Here is a 19,814-nt window from a genome sequence, read left to right on the forward strand (position 1 = left end):
CATTGAGAGAGGTTGCTTTGGAATGAAAAGGAAAGACGGTACGAGAGACAGAGAGAGAAAGAGAAGAGAAGCGAGAGCAAGAGACTCGTGGTGAGTTTGTATGTATGCGTGTAGTGTGAGCGGTGTGGAAGTGGAAGTGGAGGTGCCACTGGCAGCAGCAGCCTCAACGGAGACGGAGACGAAGAGTTGCTTGTGGCTGGCCGTTGTAACTCGTTCGTTCGTTCGTTTGTTAGTTCATTCCTTCGATGTTTGATCCTTTCCATTTTTTTGCATTTCTGTAATTCCCTCGTTATAAAGTGCCAGAAAGTCAACCTCTCTCTCCCTCTCTTTATCCGTCATTCCCATCATCTTCGAGAACAGCCAGTCTCATCCTTCGTGTGCTTATGTGTTGCAGTACTGTACACGTGTCTGTGTGTGTATTTATATATGTGCGTGATACTCTCCTTCCTCGTGCACGACTACTGGAGAGTTTAACGTCATCTCGTGCTGGTGAAAAAACTGTCTGTCACACGGGACTACGGGAGTTTCAAGGTGTTTGTGAACGTGTATGAGTTTATGTATGTATACGAGAGAGCCGGATACAAAGGACCCCTCTCTCTCTCTTTCTCTCGCGCGCACGCTTCTCCTGTCCTTCGACCGCTTTGACTCGAATGGGCGAGCTGCAAAACGCCTGGAACAAGAGCGATTCTGGGGAGCGAGGAGCATGAGGTAGGTGTGTGCAGGAGAGAAACGGAAAAAATACGATATAAGAAAATCGTAGTTTGAAATATTGCGAGCTCTCTCGCATGATCCGATGAACGAAAGCGAAGGTGATAGGCCCGAAAGTCGTCCAGTCGCCCGCTACGAAAAATCTTTGTCGACTTCAACCACGACGACCGCGGAGGTTATGTTTCTCGATGACCCCACGATCCCCCTCCTCCCTCTTTCTTTCTCTCTTTATCCTACACGTCTCCTTTCCCTTCTCACCTCGCGCCCTCTTCCATCCCCTCCTTTTCTCTTCCTCACCTTATACTCACTCTCTTTCTATCTCTCTCCCTCTCTCTCGCTTGCGCTTCTTTTTTGCTCAGCGCGCCGAGAACGAAGAAAAGATTTTCAAGTACCGTGGCGCGCAGCCACCATCTCTACTCTCGTTTATATTCTCTTACTCTTACGCTCTCTTCTTCATCCACTGACCGATCCTAATGCACATTTTTTCAAACTCGACGATTTACCAGAGTGACGACAATGCTTGACGCCACCTATTCCTAATATCTACATCCAGCATCTTTCTTCTAGTCGTCTCCTCTTTTTCCCTTAAATCCTTTATCTTCCCTTTTCCCTATCTCCTCTCACTCTTCACGCACGCACCAACACAAAAATTGTCCGCGTCTCCCTCTCTCTCTTAATCCCTGTTACTTATGAACATGTCATAGTGGAGTCTCTCCTACTCTCGAACTCATAAAAAAGTCAGCTGTCAACCAGCATGGTCCTCGTGCCACCTGTCGAAAACTCTAATTTATTTCTTGTTGGTATCAATTGATTTTTATTGTATCTTCGCTAATACCTTTGGAAGAGACGGTGGAAGAGTGGAATAATAAAGAAGAAGGATAGAAAAGAAGGAGCGCGAGAAAGCGAGCGAGCGAGCAATAGGAAAAGCTTGTTGATATTTCGGCGAGCAGGCATTCTGGCCTTTCTGGCTTGACAGCGCGACCGGCCTTGAGCCCCTCCACCTCCACTTCGTCCATCCAATCCATCCCCCCCCTCAACAACTTACCCCCACTCACTACGACACTCGCTCCACCGCGCGGCCAGTGCCTCTCAAACCACCCAAACGCTTCTCTCCGGAAATTCCATCATCTTATCTCAATCATTTCCTAAATTCATTTCATTCGACCTTGAAGATTATCGCGAGCCTTTCAGTGAGTCACGCAGTGATCGACCAGGCTGACTCAACGGGTAGCAGTGTAGTCAATTTTGTTTAAAGGAGAATTTTATCGGTGCAATACGAGCGATTGGTATTCTCCTGTTTCAACAGCTAATAGCATGGAAGAAACAGAACCGGCTTGCTCTTGACGATACTCGGCATTTCTCCAACATTTATCCAACCTGAGAGCCGCTGATTTTTACGTGCACCGTGTTGCCCTGCCCGCTCACCTCTCTCTTTCTCTCCCATTATCCCCCCTTTTCTCAACTGTAGATCCCCTTCCCTTAATCTCGATCTCGTCCCGCCTGCTCTATCTCTCTCTTTCTTTCTTAAAAGCTACGGGATCACCGAATTCTCCGTCCAAACGTGTTTCTCAAGATGCACCAAGGAGTCTCCTTCTCTCACGTTCGCAGCGCTAATCCCATTATTGCGAGAAGAGTGTGGGCGGGGTTGAGAGGGGGGGGGGGATATAAATGGAGTGGAATCGTATGAATCGTTATAGGAGGAATATTGGATGGTAAATGCGGACGTTGAAGGTTGACATAGGCGAAGACAAACCCACGAGACGACAAGACCTGGAAGGTTGGAAGGCTGTAGGAGAGGGAGGCAAGCCAACGAGCAAGAAGGCAAGCAAGCGAGCAGGCACGCCAACGGGTGAGCAGTAGCAGCCTCGGGAGGGGGAGGGGGTATGGAGAGAGGGAGAAAATGGTTTGCTCGCTCTTGCAGAGAAAAGGAAACGGGAACGAATGGACGGGGCGTTAGCCTATAGCGGTATATGTATATATACCACACAGCGATCACGGCATGTCATGGTATTGGCACTGCGTGATATACGCGCTACTCTGACACGGCGGCCACGAACATCACCACTCTGCCAACTTCTTCGACTCCTGCTACCTAACCTTTACCGAACCATTTACGCACTCACCTTATCACCTACAACTCTATAGCAGATCCAAAAATTGTCGTTCCATTCCGCCAACTCCGCGACAGGATTTTCCTTTCAAAGATCTGGCGGATATTTAAGACGAGAGTGGATTGAATTACCGGATCAAGTGCAACTACTCGCTCTTGGACAATCGTATAGAATTCCAAGCTGTTATATTTCTTAACGACAAACAGATCGGTGTTGCATTTCTGACCTTGGGCTATCTGTAAAAAAGCCTGGGAACGGATAAACATACACACACTGCTTTTTAGACGCTCGTTCGGCGAAAGTCGAGAGTCGCGCAACCCCTGATTCGAAGAGGCGCGGCCGTTACTCGTTCTCTCTGTTTACCAGCGGACGAAAGGTCAAGCGATCGCTAGGGAGACTTTCTCCGTGTATGTGCGTGGACAATGAATTCTGGGAAAAATCTTTTGGAATGAAAAGTTCTCATGCTTGTGAAAATCAGGATGGTGGAGCTATCGTTTGATGCTACGCCTATGTCGAAGGCCCCTTTTGGCCTTATCGGCCTCGAGGACGATTCGTCGACTTATCTCCCTATCTTTTCCCCCTCCAACATTTTTATTCGCGACAAACACTCTTCCGGCAGTCGTTTTAACGGCCGCATTCAACTTGTCCTCGGTAATTAGAGAAACTGCGAGTTTCTTCTTATTGCGACACGAAACAATGTTGGCAATTAGCGTCAATTATCGAAGCCATTGTCACTTATTTTACTATCAATGAGCGTTCCCGCTCTTTAGCTGCAAATCAAAATATTTTAGTTCCTCCGTCGCGTCGCGTCGCGTCTCTAGTGTCCACGCGATTCCTCGTCGACTGAAAGCTACCTTAACGCAACTTTCTAAATTCATTTGGCCGCGAGAGGCGAACAGGTTCGCATTTAATTAGCCCGTACGTTGCCAACGTCGGGGCTGTCTTGGATTTTTAGTTCGGAGGAATCTAACGATAATGCGTTCACGTAGAGAGATAGAGATGGCGATAGTTGGTTAGATAGGTGTATATAAGATTAGGGGAGGGGGTATCGGTGGGAATTACACCGGCTACGAAGATCCCCCACTTGGCTTATCGACTGAGGACGATTCTACGGATACAACGACACTGACGAAGTTACTCCCTTACTAACACGCACAAATAGTAAACATCGTCCGTACGTTATGTTATTTTTCTCATTCTATCAACTCCTCGGATTCCCGGAAAAATACCGCAGACCCTCGATTAAACTTCTACGAATTTCTCGAGCAACCGAACCTGATCTCTCCCAAATCAAAACAATTGGGCAGAATTTTTCAAAAATAACATTACGATATTTTACTCACCGAGCCAACAAACGAAACAAGTCTCTCTATCGGTAATCGCTATACTCGAGATTGCGCAAATTCTCCGCAGTATTACGATCTTATCGCCTTCTCTAGCTTTTACCCCCTCTACACTCTCTTTCTCTCTCTCTAGCACGTCGATATATCTATCCATATCTGTGTATATATGTACCCAGCCGCTATATCAGTCCTCGGAAAAATTGCACAAGCTTATTTAAGAGGGATAAAAATAGTAGTAGGAAAAAAAGTCAAGTTTATTGCATCGCCGGGAGCATCTAGCCGATTTGCAATGCATTAGTCGTAGCGTTCAATATTAATGAATTTTGACGTAGCGGAGAGGTGGAAGGGGGGAAACAGGAGTCAGGAAGAGATTTATTTAGCTGTCGCCAACGGTGAAAAGCATCATTATTGTTGCATTAATTGTCGAAGATACTTGAAGGTGGGGGAGGGGGGGGGATATGGAGGAAAAATGAGAAACGTGCATGGTAGCTCGGTGAGAATTTATATCGCAGTGTTGGAAACTCGGTGGATCCTTGAGAGGCGGATAGATGGCTGGTGGCCAGTGCGACTTATGAATATTGATGGTGCTTTCTCGACAAAGAGCAAGCAGCGGCGGCGGCGGCGGCGGGGCTAGTCGCTAGTAGCCAGCCGCACCTCCATTGTCAGCGTCGTGCAACGATTTTTCCAGCGCTAAATTCCTCGTAAAGGGAAAAATATTAATCTACCAAAACAATCCAACGATAGATTTTCGATCAACGGCCGTTCCGATTTTGCGCTTTGGTCGATCCACATTCCTTCTCGCGTGTGCACATATCTGGTTGCTCGCCTGGCGTTCTTTGAGCGCTCGGCTGGCTGGATCCTGCATATCTGCGCGATCGCTAGTCTACACGGCAGCATAAATCAATCCTACGTTCGATTCCAGAAAGCACGAGTTGGAGAGAGAAGAGCGAACAATCCCTCTTTGTCCCTCCAATGTGAGACCAGCTACAATCTCGAAAAGAAAGCTGCCGTTAAATTTATCCAGCAGCAGAAATTTTTCCAACTGGATGAAAAGCGTTGATTATCCTTGTAGATTGGTGGAGGTATGGTGGTGGGGGAAAAGGCGTTGCTGCATTCGCACGTGCACCGGCTAGTCAAGACATTCTCCCGTTGGCGTCATATCGTTCCTAGGCTCACCCGATAGATTCACTTTGTCTACAGTGTTAATGTACAGGCAATGGCCTGTAACGCCGTGACTTTTCTCTTGCAAATAATCGCCAAAAGGAGAGGACACGCTCTGCAAAGGAAAACACAGTATTCCAGTTGAAGATACCGTTTTCTTTCATGCAGTTTGCGCTCATCCACACGATCGACTTCCGCCCTCTCTCTCCCTCTCTCTCTCTCTCTCTCTCTCTCACACACACACGCACACAAACCTCTTTCCACTCCGGGAGCGCCACGGAGCTTGGACAAATTGTAAAAAGCTCGGATACATCAACGATCGAACGTAACATGTTCCACTGGGATGTTTCCTAGCTCGAAATAGAATATATCCGTCGCGTGGCTGGTGCGTCGTTGGCTCTGTTCCGTTTTAACCGACGGCGACGACGGGTCGACGCTCCCTTCCCTTCCGCATCACCTGCTGCCAGATCCAACAACACGCGTCACGAAAATCTCTTTTGGAATTTGCTCGATGCGGATTCTTTGGTTTTTCAATCTCCAAGAGGGAGGTGGCGGAAGGGGGGGGGGGGAGCGAGCGGTGGTCGTTGATTCCGTAGTGGTTTATTCGTGGTAGGGAGAGAAGACCTTGAGGCACGCTCGAGCGTCACGTGACCCCAAGAAGAAGGTGCATAGTAGGGGAGTTGGAGGATGGGGAGGTGGAAGGGACGAGTGCCGGCTAGGGCGCTGCCGCGAGGGCCTTGACCTTAGCAGACCGAAGCCAGCCAGGTCACCGTGAAAAAACCACCTCCCACCTCCCGACACCAAAAATTTGCAGCAGTTGTCAAATCTGGTTCCTGCAATGATTGTCGGTCAATTGTGGTAAATTGAAGTTTTTTGTAATAATGTGTAAAATTACTGGGAGGTGGGCCACCTAAGTAAAAATCACAAAAGTTTTTATATTTTGGTAGATTGAAATTAACTTTAAATCACAATAAAATAATTTCCAATTAAAACTTTGATATTACTAACAATGCTCGTTATTGTAACAATTATTTGACTCTATTGCAATAAATTAATTGGTTCTAGCAATTTAACACGTGTAGAACTGGGAAGTGGAGGGGGGAGAGGAGGTGAAAGACAAAAGAACGTGATAGAAAAAGCATTAAACAAGAACACTTTGGGTCGTTGTAAACAAAAATCACCTCCCAGCCAAAAAGTTGTCATTTGCAAGCAACAAATTTATTTGCATGCCAATTATCGATCGATTGCAATAAATTAATTGTATTCGCAATAACACGTGCAGCAACGACTGGAAGGTGGAGGGGTGAAATACTAGCTGTACAGAACATCGTCGCGCAATACTTGACCTTAACAGACAAACAGTGCAGACAGACAACAGAGAAAACGCCACCTCCCAACTAAAAATTTTCCACAAGTGTCAACTCTCCTTCCAAAATTAATTATAACAATCGATCGTAGTAAATTAAATTCTTGTAACAATAAAATGTGCAAAAACTGGAGGATAAAGTCATTTAATGTTAAAAATTGAACCATTACCTTTGTGCTATAGTGTAGTATATAGAATAAGTCTACAAAACAGGTTGAATTTATCTAAATAAATCAATTCCCATCAGTGTAGACTGTAAAAAATTGAACTATCTCTTTAATTTCACTGTAAAATAAATTTGGCAAAATTGTTGCGAAGTGAAGTTAACCGAAAGGTCGACGAATCAATTTCCCACTATATAGCACTTCGCGTGACCTCGGGGGAAGGTGCATTATAGGGGAGGTGGGAGGATTATGGCTCCGCTGCGAGGGCCTTGACCTTGGCAAAAAGGAACCAGCCAGGTCACCGAGAAAAAAACACCTCCCGATCACAAATCCCCCAGAAAGATCAACATCGATCTCCATACACCACCGAACAATCGATCGCAGTATTTTCTTCAACAACACGTGCAAGAACCGGGAGGTGGAGTCGTATCGCGTCTCGTGATCATGGCGGGCACACGTGTATGCGCGAGAACGGCGCACGGTTAGGGTTCTCGAAGGTCGAACATGACGGTTCCGCGACACCGGAAGTAGGCCGGCCTTGCAGGACAACCACCCACGCGATGACTCATCCCCGAGCTTCTTCGAATCTTTTATTGAACGAATTAGCGAAGCCTCCGAGTCGCGAGGGGCCCTGACTGTGTACGTTTATCAAGGTCAATGACCTCTATCGAGCACGATTGCGAGTGACGCAAGAGGCGAGGGAAAAGGGGGGGGGGGGGTCGATAGGACTAACGAGACAAACGAACTGACTAGTTTTTTTTTCAGTTGGCCAAAGTCGTCGTCGAGAGGAAAGAGGATCTAGAGGTCGCGGAGAACCCCTCGGGAGGTGTGGGCCTGATTTGGAAGAGCGGAAGCAGCCAGTGCCAGAGAAGGAGAGGGACAGCGACAAATCGTAGACGGAGGGCGCGCTCAGGATGCAGTGCGAGTTGAGGTGCATCGAGTGCGCCCCGATAATCGAATCACGAACGCACGATTGGCGACCAGCCAGCTGAGGATGTCCGAGCAAAACGGGCCCGGCGAGCCCGCCACCGCCGGCCCGGGGCCTGCTCAATGGTGGCAACCACCCTCCTCGTCCCCCTCCACCTCCGCGTCTTCCTCTTCCATCAACAGCTCTCACCCCCACCCTCATAACCACCAAAACCCCCACTCCAACCTAGCATCCACTCACACCTCTTCAACATCCTCCAATGCCACCTCCTCGTCATCCTGCTCCTCTTCATCCTCAACCTCACCTGCTCAGCAACCCTGGAAATCCTCCTCTTCCTCCTCCACGATAACCTCCAACAGCGCTTCCAACTTGCCCAATTGCTCTGTTCCATCCTCCACCACTGGCAGCAGGTCTTTCGAAGCTGGTAAGAACGTCTCTGTCACCACTATCAACGTACCACCACCTACTCACGAGATGCACGATGGTATAGTTTGATTATTTTTGTTCTTGATATAAGATTTGTTTTTGGTTGAATTTTTGTTTTGTTCGGGTCACTGAGAATTTTTTGTGTTTCTAGGCAAAGGTGTGAAGTATTTGACTGGTCAGAATGGGGTTACTGTGTCGGTGGTGTCGAACTGTGGTTCTCTACTTGGATGCAGTGGACCATCGAATTCAGGGATAGGTATAGGCATAGGAATCCATAGTAGCATCGACGATGCTGAGGACAGTGATGGGGAGGTGAGCAAGATCGACTTTCGTGGAGTCAATCTGCGTACGAAGAAGAAGCGAGATGGTAGTCAGAATGGTGAAAAGGAGGCTGACACTGATTGCGATGGAAGCGTCACTGTCAACGATACTATTGACCCTACCCATCAGCAGCCGGAGAGACCCATGTCTTGGGAAGGTGAACTCTCTGATCAAGAAATGTCTTCCAATACTATGACGAATCAGGTGGGAAACTGGCTTCGTTTACATAAGTTCTGTTTTTCTTGCCCGTACTTTATGTATTTTTCAGAAAAACTGTAAATTATATAAGTTTGTTAGATTCAGTTACATTTTTTACTCTCAATATGGTATAATACTCGTTACGATTACTGTAGAATTTTAAAATCAAATGCAAGCTTAGATGCCATTGGTAAACATTCGGCAAAGACAACGGTTGTACGATTGTTGAGTAAGTTTTTTCAAAAACTTATTATCACTGGACAAAATCATGGGATCCGAAAATTATAGTCAATACCATACATCGTTCTCTTAACAATTGTCTCTGCTAAATGCCACCATTCTCTTCCGTTTTTCCTTTGTTTTCAATTGTTTTACTGCACTTGCTCAAGAGGAGATGTAAAAAACAGATGAAAACAAATGAAAAATGTAGGAGAATGGAACCTCAGCTTGCACTTGATTTTAAAATTCTACAGTATACGTAACGAGTATTATAACATGTTGAGTGTAAAAAGATCTGACTAAATAGAACAAACCAAGAGTATATACTTTTAAAGGAACTGCAGAAAGTTTATGCAACAAAAACAGACCTATAATGTGAAACGAATAGTAATTAAATTTGGTTGTAGGACCAACACGAAGAAACGTCCATGGAGGGTGTGCAAGTTTGCAGTACAAGTCCAGGACCAATGGAGCAAAAGTTTCCAATCAAACCAGAGCCAGACTTTCGATCGAGTCCTGCTTTTCCCATTGGATCCATGCACGAGAGTAACTTAGCCATGAGCCACAGTCAACAAATGCATCAACAACAGCAACAGCAGCAACAACAGCAGCAGCAACGTGGAATCGATAACCTTGAACAAGCTCAACAAAGCGATTTACCATTGCTAGTTGGCAAACTTCTCGGTGGTTACAGCAGTTCAACGCCCAATCACAGCCCTGTGCTAAATCCTAGGCATCATTTAACCAAGCACAGTCATACTAGATCTCAAGTTCCATCACCGGACTCAGCGATCCACTCGGCGTACAGCGTGTTCAGCTCTCCTACTCAAAGCCCTCACGCAGCTCGACACTCGGCTCTGGGAGCAGGTAGCCCGATACCCTCATCCTCGCTGTCCTTATCGCGACACAGTTTCAACAATTCCACTTCCTCGTTGTCCTTGTCGCTCTCTCATTCACTCTCTCGCAACAATTCCGATGCCTCGAGTAGCTGTTACAGTTATGGATCTCTCAGTCCACCAACTCATTCCCCTGTACAGCAACCGAGGCATCCTCATGCTCACTCCCAGCAGCAACACCAAATCCCTCAGGGAAGTCCAATGCATCTACCGTCAGCAGCCACTGGCGTTCACCATTATAGCTCGTCGATGACAGGAGCAGAACTTTCCCCTGACGGGCATCCTGCGTCTGTGGAGGATCAGGAAGATTGTAGGATACCCTCGGCACCGTCCGGTATATCTACGAGGCAGCAACTCATCAACAGCCCTTGTCCTATTTGCGGGGATAAGATCAGTGGCTTCCACTATGGCATCTTCTCTTGCGAGTCCTGCAAAGGATTCTTCAAACGGACCGTCCAAAATCGCAAAAATTACGTGTGCCTTAGAGGTGCCGGCTGTCCGGTGACCGTTGCCACCAGGAAAAAGTGTCCGGCGTGTCGTTTCGACAAGTGTCTCAACATGGGCATGAAGCTTGAAGCCATAAGGGAGGACCGTACCAGAGGTGGCAGGAGCACCTATCAGTGCACCTATACTCTACCGGCAAATCTCATCGGTAGTTCTGCCACTGGAATGCCTGGGGATAAGATGAATGCCACTGGTAATTGCAGCAGTCCAGCTCCACCTGGAATTGAGCATCATTACTCTGTCAGGCATCACTCCAATCACTCGTACAAGATGCAAGTAGTGCCCCAGTTGCTTCAGGATATTATGGACGTAGAGCATCTTTGGCATTACAACGACAATGATCGGGTGACCAATAGTCCTGCTGGAGGGGGCGGTGGAGGAGTATCCAGCAGTGGTATGGCCAGAAGTATGTACGCCAATGATGCAATGTTCATTGGCACTGGAAATCTGGCCCCTGCTGCATCTGCTTCTGCTGCATCGGTAGATGTCCCTGGTCCTGCAGATAATTCCTCCAACGGTACTGCCAGTAATGGTAACAGTACCAATAGATGTTCGGAGCTGCCCAGACCCTTATCCACAGGATCCAGTGGTAGCCACGAGCATCGCTCCTCAGCATCCATTCCCTCCAGCAACGGAAACAGTCAAATTAACAGCAACTCCAACGGTAACTCCACGCAGCAACCAGACTTTCTCTCCAATCTTTGCAACATCGCGGATCATAGGCTTTACAAGATAGTCAAGTGGTGCAAGAGCCTGCCTCTCTTCAAAAACATTTCGATCGACGATCAAATCTGTTTGCTCATCAATTCCTGGTGCGAGCTGTTGCTTTTCTCCTGCTGCTTTCGTAGCATGAGCACTCCCGGTGAGATCAGAGTCTCCCTCGGCAAGTCGATCACTTTGGAACAAGCCAGGCAACTCGGCCTTGCGACTTGCATCGAGAGAATGCTTGCATTCACCAACAATCTCAGACGTCTGAGGGTCGATCAGTACGAATATGTGGCCATGAAGGTAATTTTAATCGAATCATATTCTGCGGGCTATTGATATGCATCTCTTTATACTGTAATACGATAACGTATCATATTGTATAATTCATACAGGTTATTGTACTGTTGACATCGGACACGAGTGAATTAAAGGAGCCCGAGAAAGTTAGAGCCTCTCAGGAGAAAGCACTTCAAGCGTTGCAGCAGTATACAATTGCTAGGTACCCAGAGATGCCGGCTAAATTTGGTGAGCTCTTACTCAGGATTCCGGATCTTCAAAGAACATGCCAGGCTGGAAAAGAATTGTTGAGCGCGAAACGTGCGGAAGGAGAAGGCAGCTCATTTAATCTTCTGATGGAACTACTAAGAGGAGATCATTGATCTTTTTTTAGAAGGAGCGAACAAGGCCGTAAGTTTATTAAAATCAATTCAGCTTTTCTTGAACTTATACAAAATGATAATAGAACCTTTTCGTATTATTTCTTATTTCAGATTCCACGCTTATAGGATTTTTAAGCTTTGGAAATTGGTAATGTTAAAGAATCGTACGAAATAATCATATCAGGATATGATTGTATCATAGAAAGAGAGAGGAAGAGAGAAAGAAAGAAAGAGCGAGACACAAAGTCCATAATAGTGTTTAGTTTATGGTGAGGGGGCTATATTTAGAATTAAGTATGTATAGGAAAACAAGAAAAATACTATTTTTCTTCTTCTTTCTTGGGGATGCTTGCGAGAGAGTGGATGTGCGTATATGCATTCCTGTTAAAAACTTACGAATTTTGAAGCGGCCTACGGTATGCTCGTATCATTCAGCATGCATGTAGATATGCATATGAGACTGAAAGTATAACTGAAGCTGACGCGCAGAGCATTTACTTTTATAATAATAAGTGGTGTACAAAGGAGCCTTATATCATACATGTTACACACATTACACAGAATCCACTTACATCTATGCATATACACTTAAACGGACGAGCACACACCTTCCATAAAATATATTATAAATGTAGCATCAAAATGCGAAATTGGGGTGAGACAGTTTGACATTTTTCGACTGCACAGCTTAACAGATTGTAGCAGTTGTGAGAATCTCGACCTGGAACGAATTATTTTTCATGAAACAACCAGTATTTTGTATTGCTCTGCGTTTACTTAAGAACAATGCATGATAATGTCTTTTTATCCCGGTTATGAAAGTGTACTTAAACATCAGTCGACCAATTGTCTATTTTTAGCGCAGATAATCAGGTTATAATTATCGTTAGTTATTACACTTAGTTAGTATATCATCTCTATAAAGTAACAGTCTTTTATTTACTCGAAATTACATTCTTAACTTTTCTTATTTTTTATATTGTACTCTATCGTTTTGTCAGTGATGATGGGGCTAGGAGAATTTGGAGAAAAATAATTGGCATAGTCATTATATGCGCTATTCTTGGTGAAAATTGAAGCACGTAGAATTGTTTGTCTTTGTTTGTTGTTCTTTTGTTATAATTTTAAAACGTGTTATGCGGTGATGAAATCAAACAATTCGACCAAAATTGGTGTGCCTCGTATTAATGAAAAATCAATTGCAATTAATGTGCAATTACTAGTTGTTAAAAGATAAAATTAACATCGGTCCGCACGTGAAGCGTTTGCGTGATTTAATTTTGCAATGGGATTAGCGTAAAAATCGTGCGTGAAAAATTCAAAAAATTCAACATGAAAATATATATACATATACTTTTACATAATACAAAGTTAACGAGACTGTAAATTTTTGTAAGCAAAGGCCAGAGCATGCTAGATTTCTTGTTGTGATGATGATTAGGTTTCTTCTCTTTTGATAGACAAAATAATTTTACTTAACTAGACGAATGAAATTACATTAGAGATATGATTGATCTGCAATATTTAACTTAAAATACAAGGATGTCTTCCCGTAGATTTGGAGATTTTTCATGATATAAACTATGCTAGAATCTTTATTCCTTTGGTCCAGCATTAGAAATGCTCACGTATCGTTAAAGTCCGATGCGTACACTACTAGACAGTGACATCGACGTGAACTGTAACTACGACTTAGACCAGTGAAAACATTTTGTCAAATGTTTATTGAGTGATAATGTCAATAGTGGTAAGGAAGCATCAAAGGCAATTTAAAAATGTCTGTGAATGCACGCTGATAACAATAATTTTAATAGACATTTTATCCAGTATTTATGCTGCGACAAATAACATTTATATATAAATATATATATATATATATATATGTACAATTACATATAAATTGGTATTAAAAAGACGATAAAAGCGAAGTATAATGCAACTGCGGTTGCTTAAATTTAAAACAATTCGACGAAAGTAACGATGTAAATAGGGATGAGAGAAATATTTTATCCTGTAGAGTATGTGCACATTGAGTGTTGAGAAAAAAAACTATTAATTGGTACCTCTTCGAGTGAGTACCTTAATTGAATTGTGAAAAAAATGGGTATGAGAATACAGTTTTACGAAGAGATAAATATTTGCTTGTTAAAAGAAAAGTAACTATTCTACGTTTATGTTTGATAAAAGTTATTTCTATATACTTTTAATAACACAAGATACTTACGTTTCGACGAATTGGTCACTTGTCCTCGTTTTCAGGACCATTTTTACTTGTTAAATTTAAATGGTCCCTTATTATTTTCGTTTAGAATTTACTGAAATATAAAAGTTACTCGAAACAAATTATATCAGTGTAAAGGTCACAACTAAAAATTATAAATTTACTTGTCGTTCAATATTGTATAAAATAGGTCTTCCGTTTAAAATTTGTTAGCTTTAAGCCCTTGTCGTTACTTTTTTCACGAAGAAAAATTAATTTTTCTTCCGATAATTTTTTTTATTTTTGCCAAACATGACAATACTGGGGTAAAGCTGCATGAAGTTTAGACCAATTCATGCAACGATGATCGAAGAGCTTAAAAATGACAGACTGTAATGATAGAGTAAATTCAGAAATAAATTTGTAAGTAGAATAATAAATGATAATCCGCTTCGGCCGTAAAACCTAACAATGTAATTTTAAAGAAACGGTATCCTAGAAATAATTTTATAGATACTCACGTAAAATATTTCTTGTCAATTCATCAATAAATAATTATACCGAGGAGTCTTTATGGAAAGTCAAAATTTGTTACGGGATTGCTCATTGAAAATAGCTAATTAGCTCAGTGGTTCCATTAATGAAAATAATTGTTAGATAATGGATCTATAAAGTTTTTGACATTAAATGTAATAAGATCGATCTGCGATCCACTGATCTAATTTACTGTTGTAGAGGAACGAGCAAACGCATTAATGCCTGCAAGGAATGGGAGAACAGCAGAAGTTATTCGAATGAATACGATTAGAGTGTAGTTTTATACATGAAACACAAATGAACATCCAAAATAAAAACTTTTTATAAATTTTGTATCTTTATTTCGCTTTCACAAATTTCATGCCATAATTGTTACAAATTCTTTGTTTAATCATCTATTTTTCTCTTGCATTTTGGTTATATTATAATAATATTATTTAAAAATTTACAAAAGAATGTGCCAGAAAAAAACTTTTATTTTAGTTTGCCTGGATTATGAAAGTTCAATGCATTGGTGTTCTTTCTGCATTTTGCCTAGCTATTTCTGGACAGAATTGTGAATTGTATTTTTGTTTGATTTTTGGTTTAGTGTCTTCAGTTTTTACTACTGGTAAGGGATCACCTCTTAGCTTGGCCAATAAAGCTTCTGTTTTCATCTTCTCAGCCTGTTCTCTACGTAATCTCTGTGCTCTTAATTTCTCTATATCAATGGGTGGTTTCTCCTTTTTATAACTTTTCTTTCCTTTGTGTTTTTCCTTTTTGTGTCTCTTGGACTTTCTTTTATGTCTCTTTGATATTTCATCAGAACTTACTTCTTCAGATTCACGTTTTCTTTTTAATGAACACATTTTTGTTTCTATTTTATCTTTTCCTTTAGAGCCAGACTCCATCAAATTAAGATACTTCCTAATATCCTTTATAGGATCGTTATAAACTTTTCCTTTAAGTGCAACTTCCTTACTCTTATCTGCATCGGTAAGCCTTTTAGGCAATTCATTGTACCAATTTTTTTTTCCGGTTGCTTCATTTGTGTCCTGTCCAAGATATGTTAAATAACCAATCTGTTTCTCATATTTTTCCTGTTCTTCCTTCTTTTCTTTTTCATGTTCAGCATTAGGTTTATTATAATCAATTTTTCCTTCCTCAAGATCGCTGAAGAAATTAACATGCTCCAATTTTGTTGTGGATGAGCTTGGTTGATCCTCTCTACCATCATATTTCTCTCTTGCTTGTTGCCTCAAAAAGTTTATTCGAGCTTCTGTTTCCTGATGGTAAAACAATGTAATGAAATAAAAAGCTTAAAATAGTTATCATTAAAACTCACAGCTTTTTGTGCCCGCTCTTTTCTTGCTTTTTCTTCCTCTGCTGCTTTGGCTTCATCTCGTCTTACTCGAGCAATATTCTCTTTTGTTCGTACATGCCATCTAAATTATAAGTCACCAATCTATTAGAATTATTTTACATTTAATTAAAAAACAGTTTCTGCTTACCTTTTTTTGGGTAAAATATTCATTTTTGTAACTAATAATAGTCTACTTTACAAACAATTAGTGGAGAAAAAAAGAGGTATTCTCTTTTGAATGTCTCTAATTTTTTTTATTAACTTATTTAAATCATTACACCTGTTTCACTGTTTTTGTTTTTGAGACTTAAAATTTCATACCATTTTAATTCACTGTACACACATAGGACACAGCTGATCCAGTATCCAGTCAGTCCTCTGCAGTCCTCACCCCACCCCGCTCACCCTTTGACACATTTTCAGTCATTGAATCAGTAAATACATGATGGTGACTCCTTCTGCTTTCTGAATTCTTCTCGTTTTGTTTACCGCTCATCTGATCTGACGCCTGACGGCTGCCCACGGCTGACGAATGACGATACTTATTATTATACATATACTTATTCTTGCCTTCTCTACTTGTCATCCTATGTAGTTTAGTTTCAGTATGGAAAGAGATGGTTTTATTTTTGGTTTTAATTTTATTAATAATCTTATGTTTAAAGAAATTAATAAAAGATACAAACTATAAAGTGAAAAAATGGACGATGATATTGACATTTACGAGGATTTATTAAATCCCACAAGCAGCGAGAGTGTAATTATTGACAAATTTTTAGGTTATCTAATTGTTGTACAACCAATTTTTGTCTCGTAAAATTAATATTTTATTATTTTAGCCTTCTAAAAAGAAACAGGAAGAAAATGCCATAATTATTGGTTTGCAGAATCAAGTAAAAGAGCTCTCTGAAAAATTGAAAACATTAGAATTTGAAAAGAAAATTTTAAACCGTAACTTTTCATCCTTGCTTAAAACAGCTAAATTGGAATTATCACGTAAAGATAAATTAATCAGTGATTTAAGAAGCAAGTAAGTAAAAATTTATATTTTATATATTTTAGTTATGAGTTACTTATTTGTTATTAATCTTTTGCTTTTAGGTCAGAAAATGCAGTATTTAGAAGAGGAAATTATGCTCATAAAATTAAAGAACCTGCTGTTGAAAAAACCTTGCAACAGGGGAAAATTAAATCAATTGATGTACACGAAGCACCTATAGTAACAGATTATTTGAAAAATGAAGAAAATATTATTAAGACCTGTAATAATTTTCCAAAATCTTTTCAACGCTATAACGATAATAAGGATGATGAAGAAGATAAATTAGCTGTGCCTGCAGCTTCGACTCTTTATGGTGAAAGATTACGTAAAAGATTAAAAGCTGAAAAAGATGTAGAAGACAAAACTTTACAGGAAAGCCCTGAGCAACATGATAGAGGAGCTATCCTAGAAAGTTACAAAGAAAACAGGCCAGAACTTATTATGGAAAAAGGAATTAAATTAGAAAAGGATTCAATTATTAATAAAATAAGGGATGAAACTTCAGAACAAGCTTTTAGCAATGAAATGACTCCTTCTGTATCTGAGGTAATTGAAGGCACTGAAAAAAGAGTGAATGAAGAGGTCACGTCTTTGTTTAGTCATAAGCGTTTAAAGCTGGATAATAATGATTATAACCATTATTCTCACTCTAAAGAAAATCCTAGAAATACAATAACGCGTGAAGGTTTTGAATCTTCACTTGATGCAAAACAGAGATTATCTATTGACAATAGATTAGATAAACCACATAATGAATATTCAAATTTAAATGAAAATAAATGGAAAAGTAAATTAAACCGTTTGTCTGAGGACAGGAATGTAAAATCCAATTGGAGACATTATGTGGAAAAAGACAGAAAAAGAGAAGTGGAAGATGATTATTCGCGCAGAAGGAGAAAACGATCCAGGAGTAGATATAAAGATCGTTTGGCGTATAGAGAAGCCGATGTACACAATAATGAACGATCCTATTCTAGGGGAAGAGATCAGAAGAATGAAAGATACGACAATTATTATAATGAGAGGGATAAAGATGAGAGAGTTATTTTACCTGATCGGAGTTATAGGTCGAGTAGCAGATCAAGTCGTAGCTCCAGAGATAGCGACAGAAGAGAAAAAAAGAATCAATTTAAATATAACTTATCTGAAACAAATAAGCTATCTGCTAAGAATTGTAACAAGAATGAAAACAATCATGAAACCAAAAATAACGTAATCAGCCTGGTCCAATCTAACAATGATATAAATAATGCATTGATAGGAAAATTGGCAAAAAAAGATGAATCAATGAACATTGATGGAGGAAAAGGAAATACCAAGCCTGAGAAAGAGGGTACACCTACAAAAATTTTGGAAGAAGGTGAAATTAATGATACTCCTGAGTCTACTCCAGTTAAAAAAATTAATAATCATTTTGACCAACAAACTCTGAAAGAAAAATTAAATTGTATAAAGATTGAAGCAAATAATAAGGATAATTCTTCAATTTTAAAAGCAGTTGAACCCATAATTAATGCTCAGATTTTACCTGACGAGAAAAGCATAAAAATTGAAGGAAACGACAAGGGTGGTGGTTCATTGATAGAAGATGTTAAACCTACAGAAAACAATAAGATTTTACCTGATGAAGAGAAGGGTATAAAAATTGAAGGAAACGACAAGAGTAGTCCATTAATAATAGAAGCTGACAAACCTACAACTATTAATCAAATTTTACCTGAAGAGGAGAGTCTAAAAGCTGAAGAAAACAATAAGGATGGTTTAGAGATTACAGAAACATTAAACCCGATGATTACTACTCATCTTTTAATCGATGAGGAGAGCAAAAGAATTGAAGGGAAGGACAAATATTATTTATCAATTGTAGAAGACGTCAAGACCACAGATAATATCCAGATATTACATCAGGAGGAGAATATAGAAAACATCGAAAAGTTAATAGTAAATTATAACAATCAATCAAGCGATTGCGATCTACCAGACGTTTTCATAACTAAAGAATGTGAATATGTAAATGTTGAAGGAGACAATAAGATAAACGGACAACCGATTGAAACTATTTTCGATTCTACCAGTTTATTAAATATAACAGGAAATCTTGCTAGTATTGCTGAAATACCAAGTTGCAAAACTGATGAAGAAATTTCCGGTTATATTAATGACTTAAAATCAGAGGAAGAACTGAATAACCCATTAGTTAAGACATCTGATTTAACGATAATAAACGAGGTTTTAACCAACATAGTAAATCTGATTGAAGACTCTGTCAGTAATAAAAGTAAAAATGTACTTGAAAAATGTGATGTTGTTAAGATTGATAGTACTGTAGAAAAAGAAACAGTTATGGAAGAAAGTGAGGTGAACCATAGCGATATGAAAGGGAAAATGATTGTAATGGATCATAAAAATAGAAATGAGAAAAAATTCAATGAAATTAAGCCAATAGAAAGCGTGGAGAAGAAAAAAACAACGAAAGCTGAAAAGGCATCTGTACAAAAGAATGAAAAAAAAGTAACTTCTACTAAAAGTACTCCTTGTAAAATATTTGTTCTTCCCAGACGTCGGAAAGAAATAAAATTATCCGATAGTAATGCATCTATGAAAGTAGTTATAAAGTATGACGAAATTATCAACAATAATGTTAATCATCAAAATGACAGCAATTCTCCTTTAAAGCCTAGAAGCTGTAAAATATCACGTTCATACAAAACGAATGGATAAACCTTGAAAGAATCATTGTGTACATATACAGAAACTACACAAAAATGTACATAAAAGTTAATACAAATAAATTTGACTGTTGCTAAATATTTATTTATAAATAACCTCATTTCAAATTTCCCACCACTTTTAAAGGAATGGTTAAGTGAGGGGGAGGGGGGGTGATGATCGGTTTCTGTTTTACCATATGAACAGATTCTATTTTACCAAATTACTGTCAAGATCTCCACTTTACCGTCTCAATTACTGCGCATGCGCAA

The 19,814-nt window shown here is 40.6% G+C and overlaps 3 protein-coding genes across 3 annotated transcripts; 2 read left to right on the plus strand and 1 right to left on the minus strand.

The window, feature by feature from the left end:
- The first annotated feature begins 136 nt into the window (after positions 1 to 136).
- Hr39 (Nuclear hormone receptor FTZ-F1 beta) lies at positions 137 to 14,590 on the plus strand. The gene is made up of 6 exons (XM_066738175.1): positions 137 to 708; positions 7,619 to 8,265; positions 8,359 to 8,732; positions 9,353 to 11,353; positions 11,446 to 11,740; positions 11,824 to 14,590. Exons 2-5 carry the CDS (start codon positions 7,848 to 7,850, stop codon positions 11,710 to 11,712), a joined length of 3,060 nt encoding a protein of 1,019 aa, XP_066594272.1. The 5' UTR covers positions 137 to 708; positions 7,619 to 7,847; the 3' UTR covers positions 11,713 to 11,740; positions 11,824 to 14,590.
- Positions 14,591 to 14,776: 186 nt separating this feature from the next.
- LOC136780089 (leukocyte receptor cluster member 1 homolog) lies at positions 14,777 to 16,193 on the minus strand. The gene is made up of 3 exons (XM_066738184.1): positions 15,940 to 16,193; positions 15,774 to 15,873; positions 14,777 to 15,714 (listed from the first exon to the last, which is right to left on the minus strand). Exons 1-3 carry the CDS (start codon positions 15,960 to 15,962, stop codon positions 14,953 to 14,955), a joined length of 885 nt encoding a protein of 294 aa, XP_066594281.1. The 5' UTR covers positions 15,963 to 16,193; the 3' UTR covers positions 14,777 to 14,952.
- Positions 16,194 to 16,304: 111 nt separating this feature from the next.
- On the plus strand, positions 16,305 to 19,647 carry LOC136780087 (putative leucine-rich repeat-containing protein DDB_G0290503). Its single transcript, XM_066738180.1, has 3 exons — positions 16,305 to 16,548; positions 16,631 to 16,821; positions 16,893 to 19,647. Exons 1-3 carry the CDS (start codon positions 16,492 to 16,494, stop codon positions 19,552 to 19,554), a joined length of 2,910 nt encoding a protein of 969 aa, XP_066594277.1. The 5' UTR covers positions 16,305 to 16,491; the 3' UTR covers positions 19,555 to 19,647.
- The last annotated feature ends 167 nt before the right edge of the window (positions 19,648 to 19,814 follow it).

This window comes from Prorops nasuta, unplaced genomic scaffold, assembly GCF_024137725.1.
Source record: "Prorops nasuta isolate Cenicafe-Biocafe unplaced genomic scaffold, Cenicafe_Pnas_1.2 PNAS00018, whole genome shotgun sequence".
Classification (NCBI taxonomy): Eukaryota; Metazoa; Arthropoda; class Insecta; order Hymenoptera; family Bethylidae; genus Prorops; species Prorops nasuta.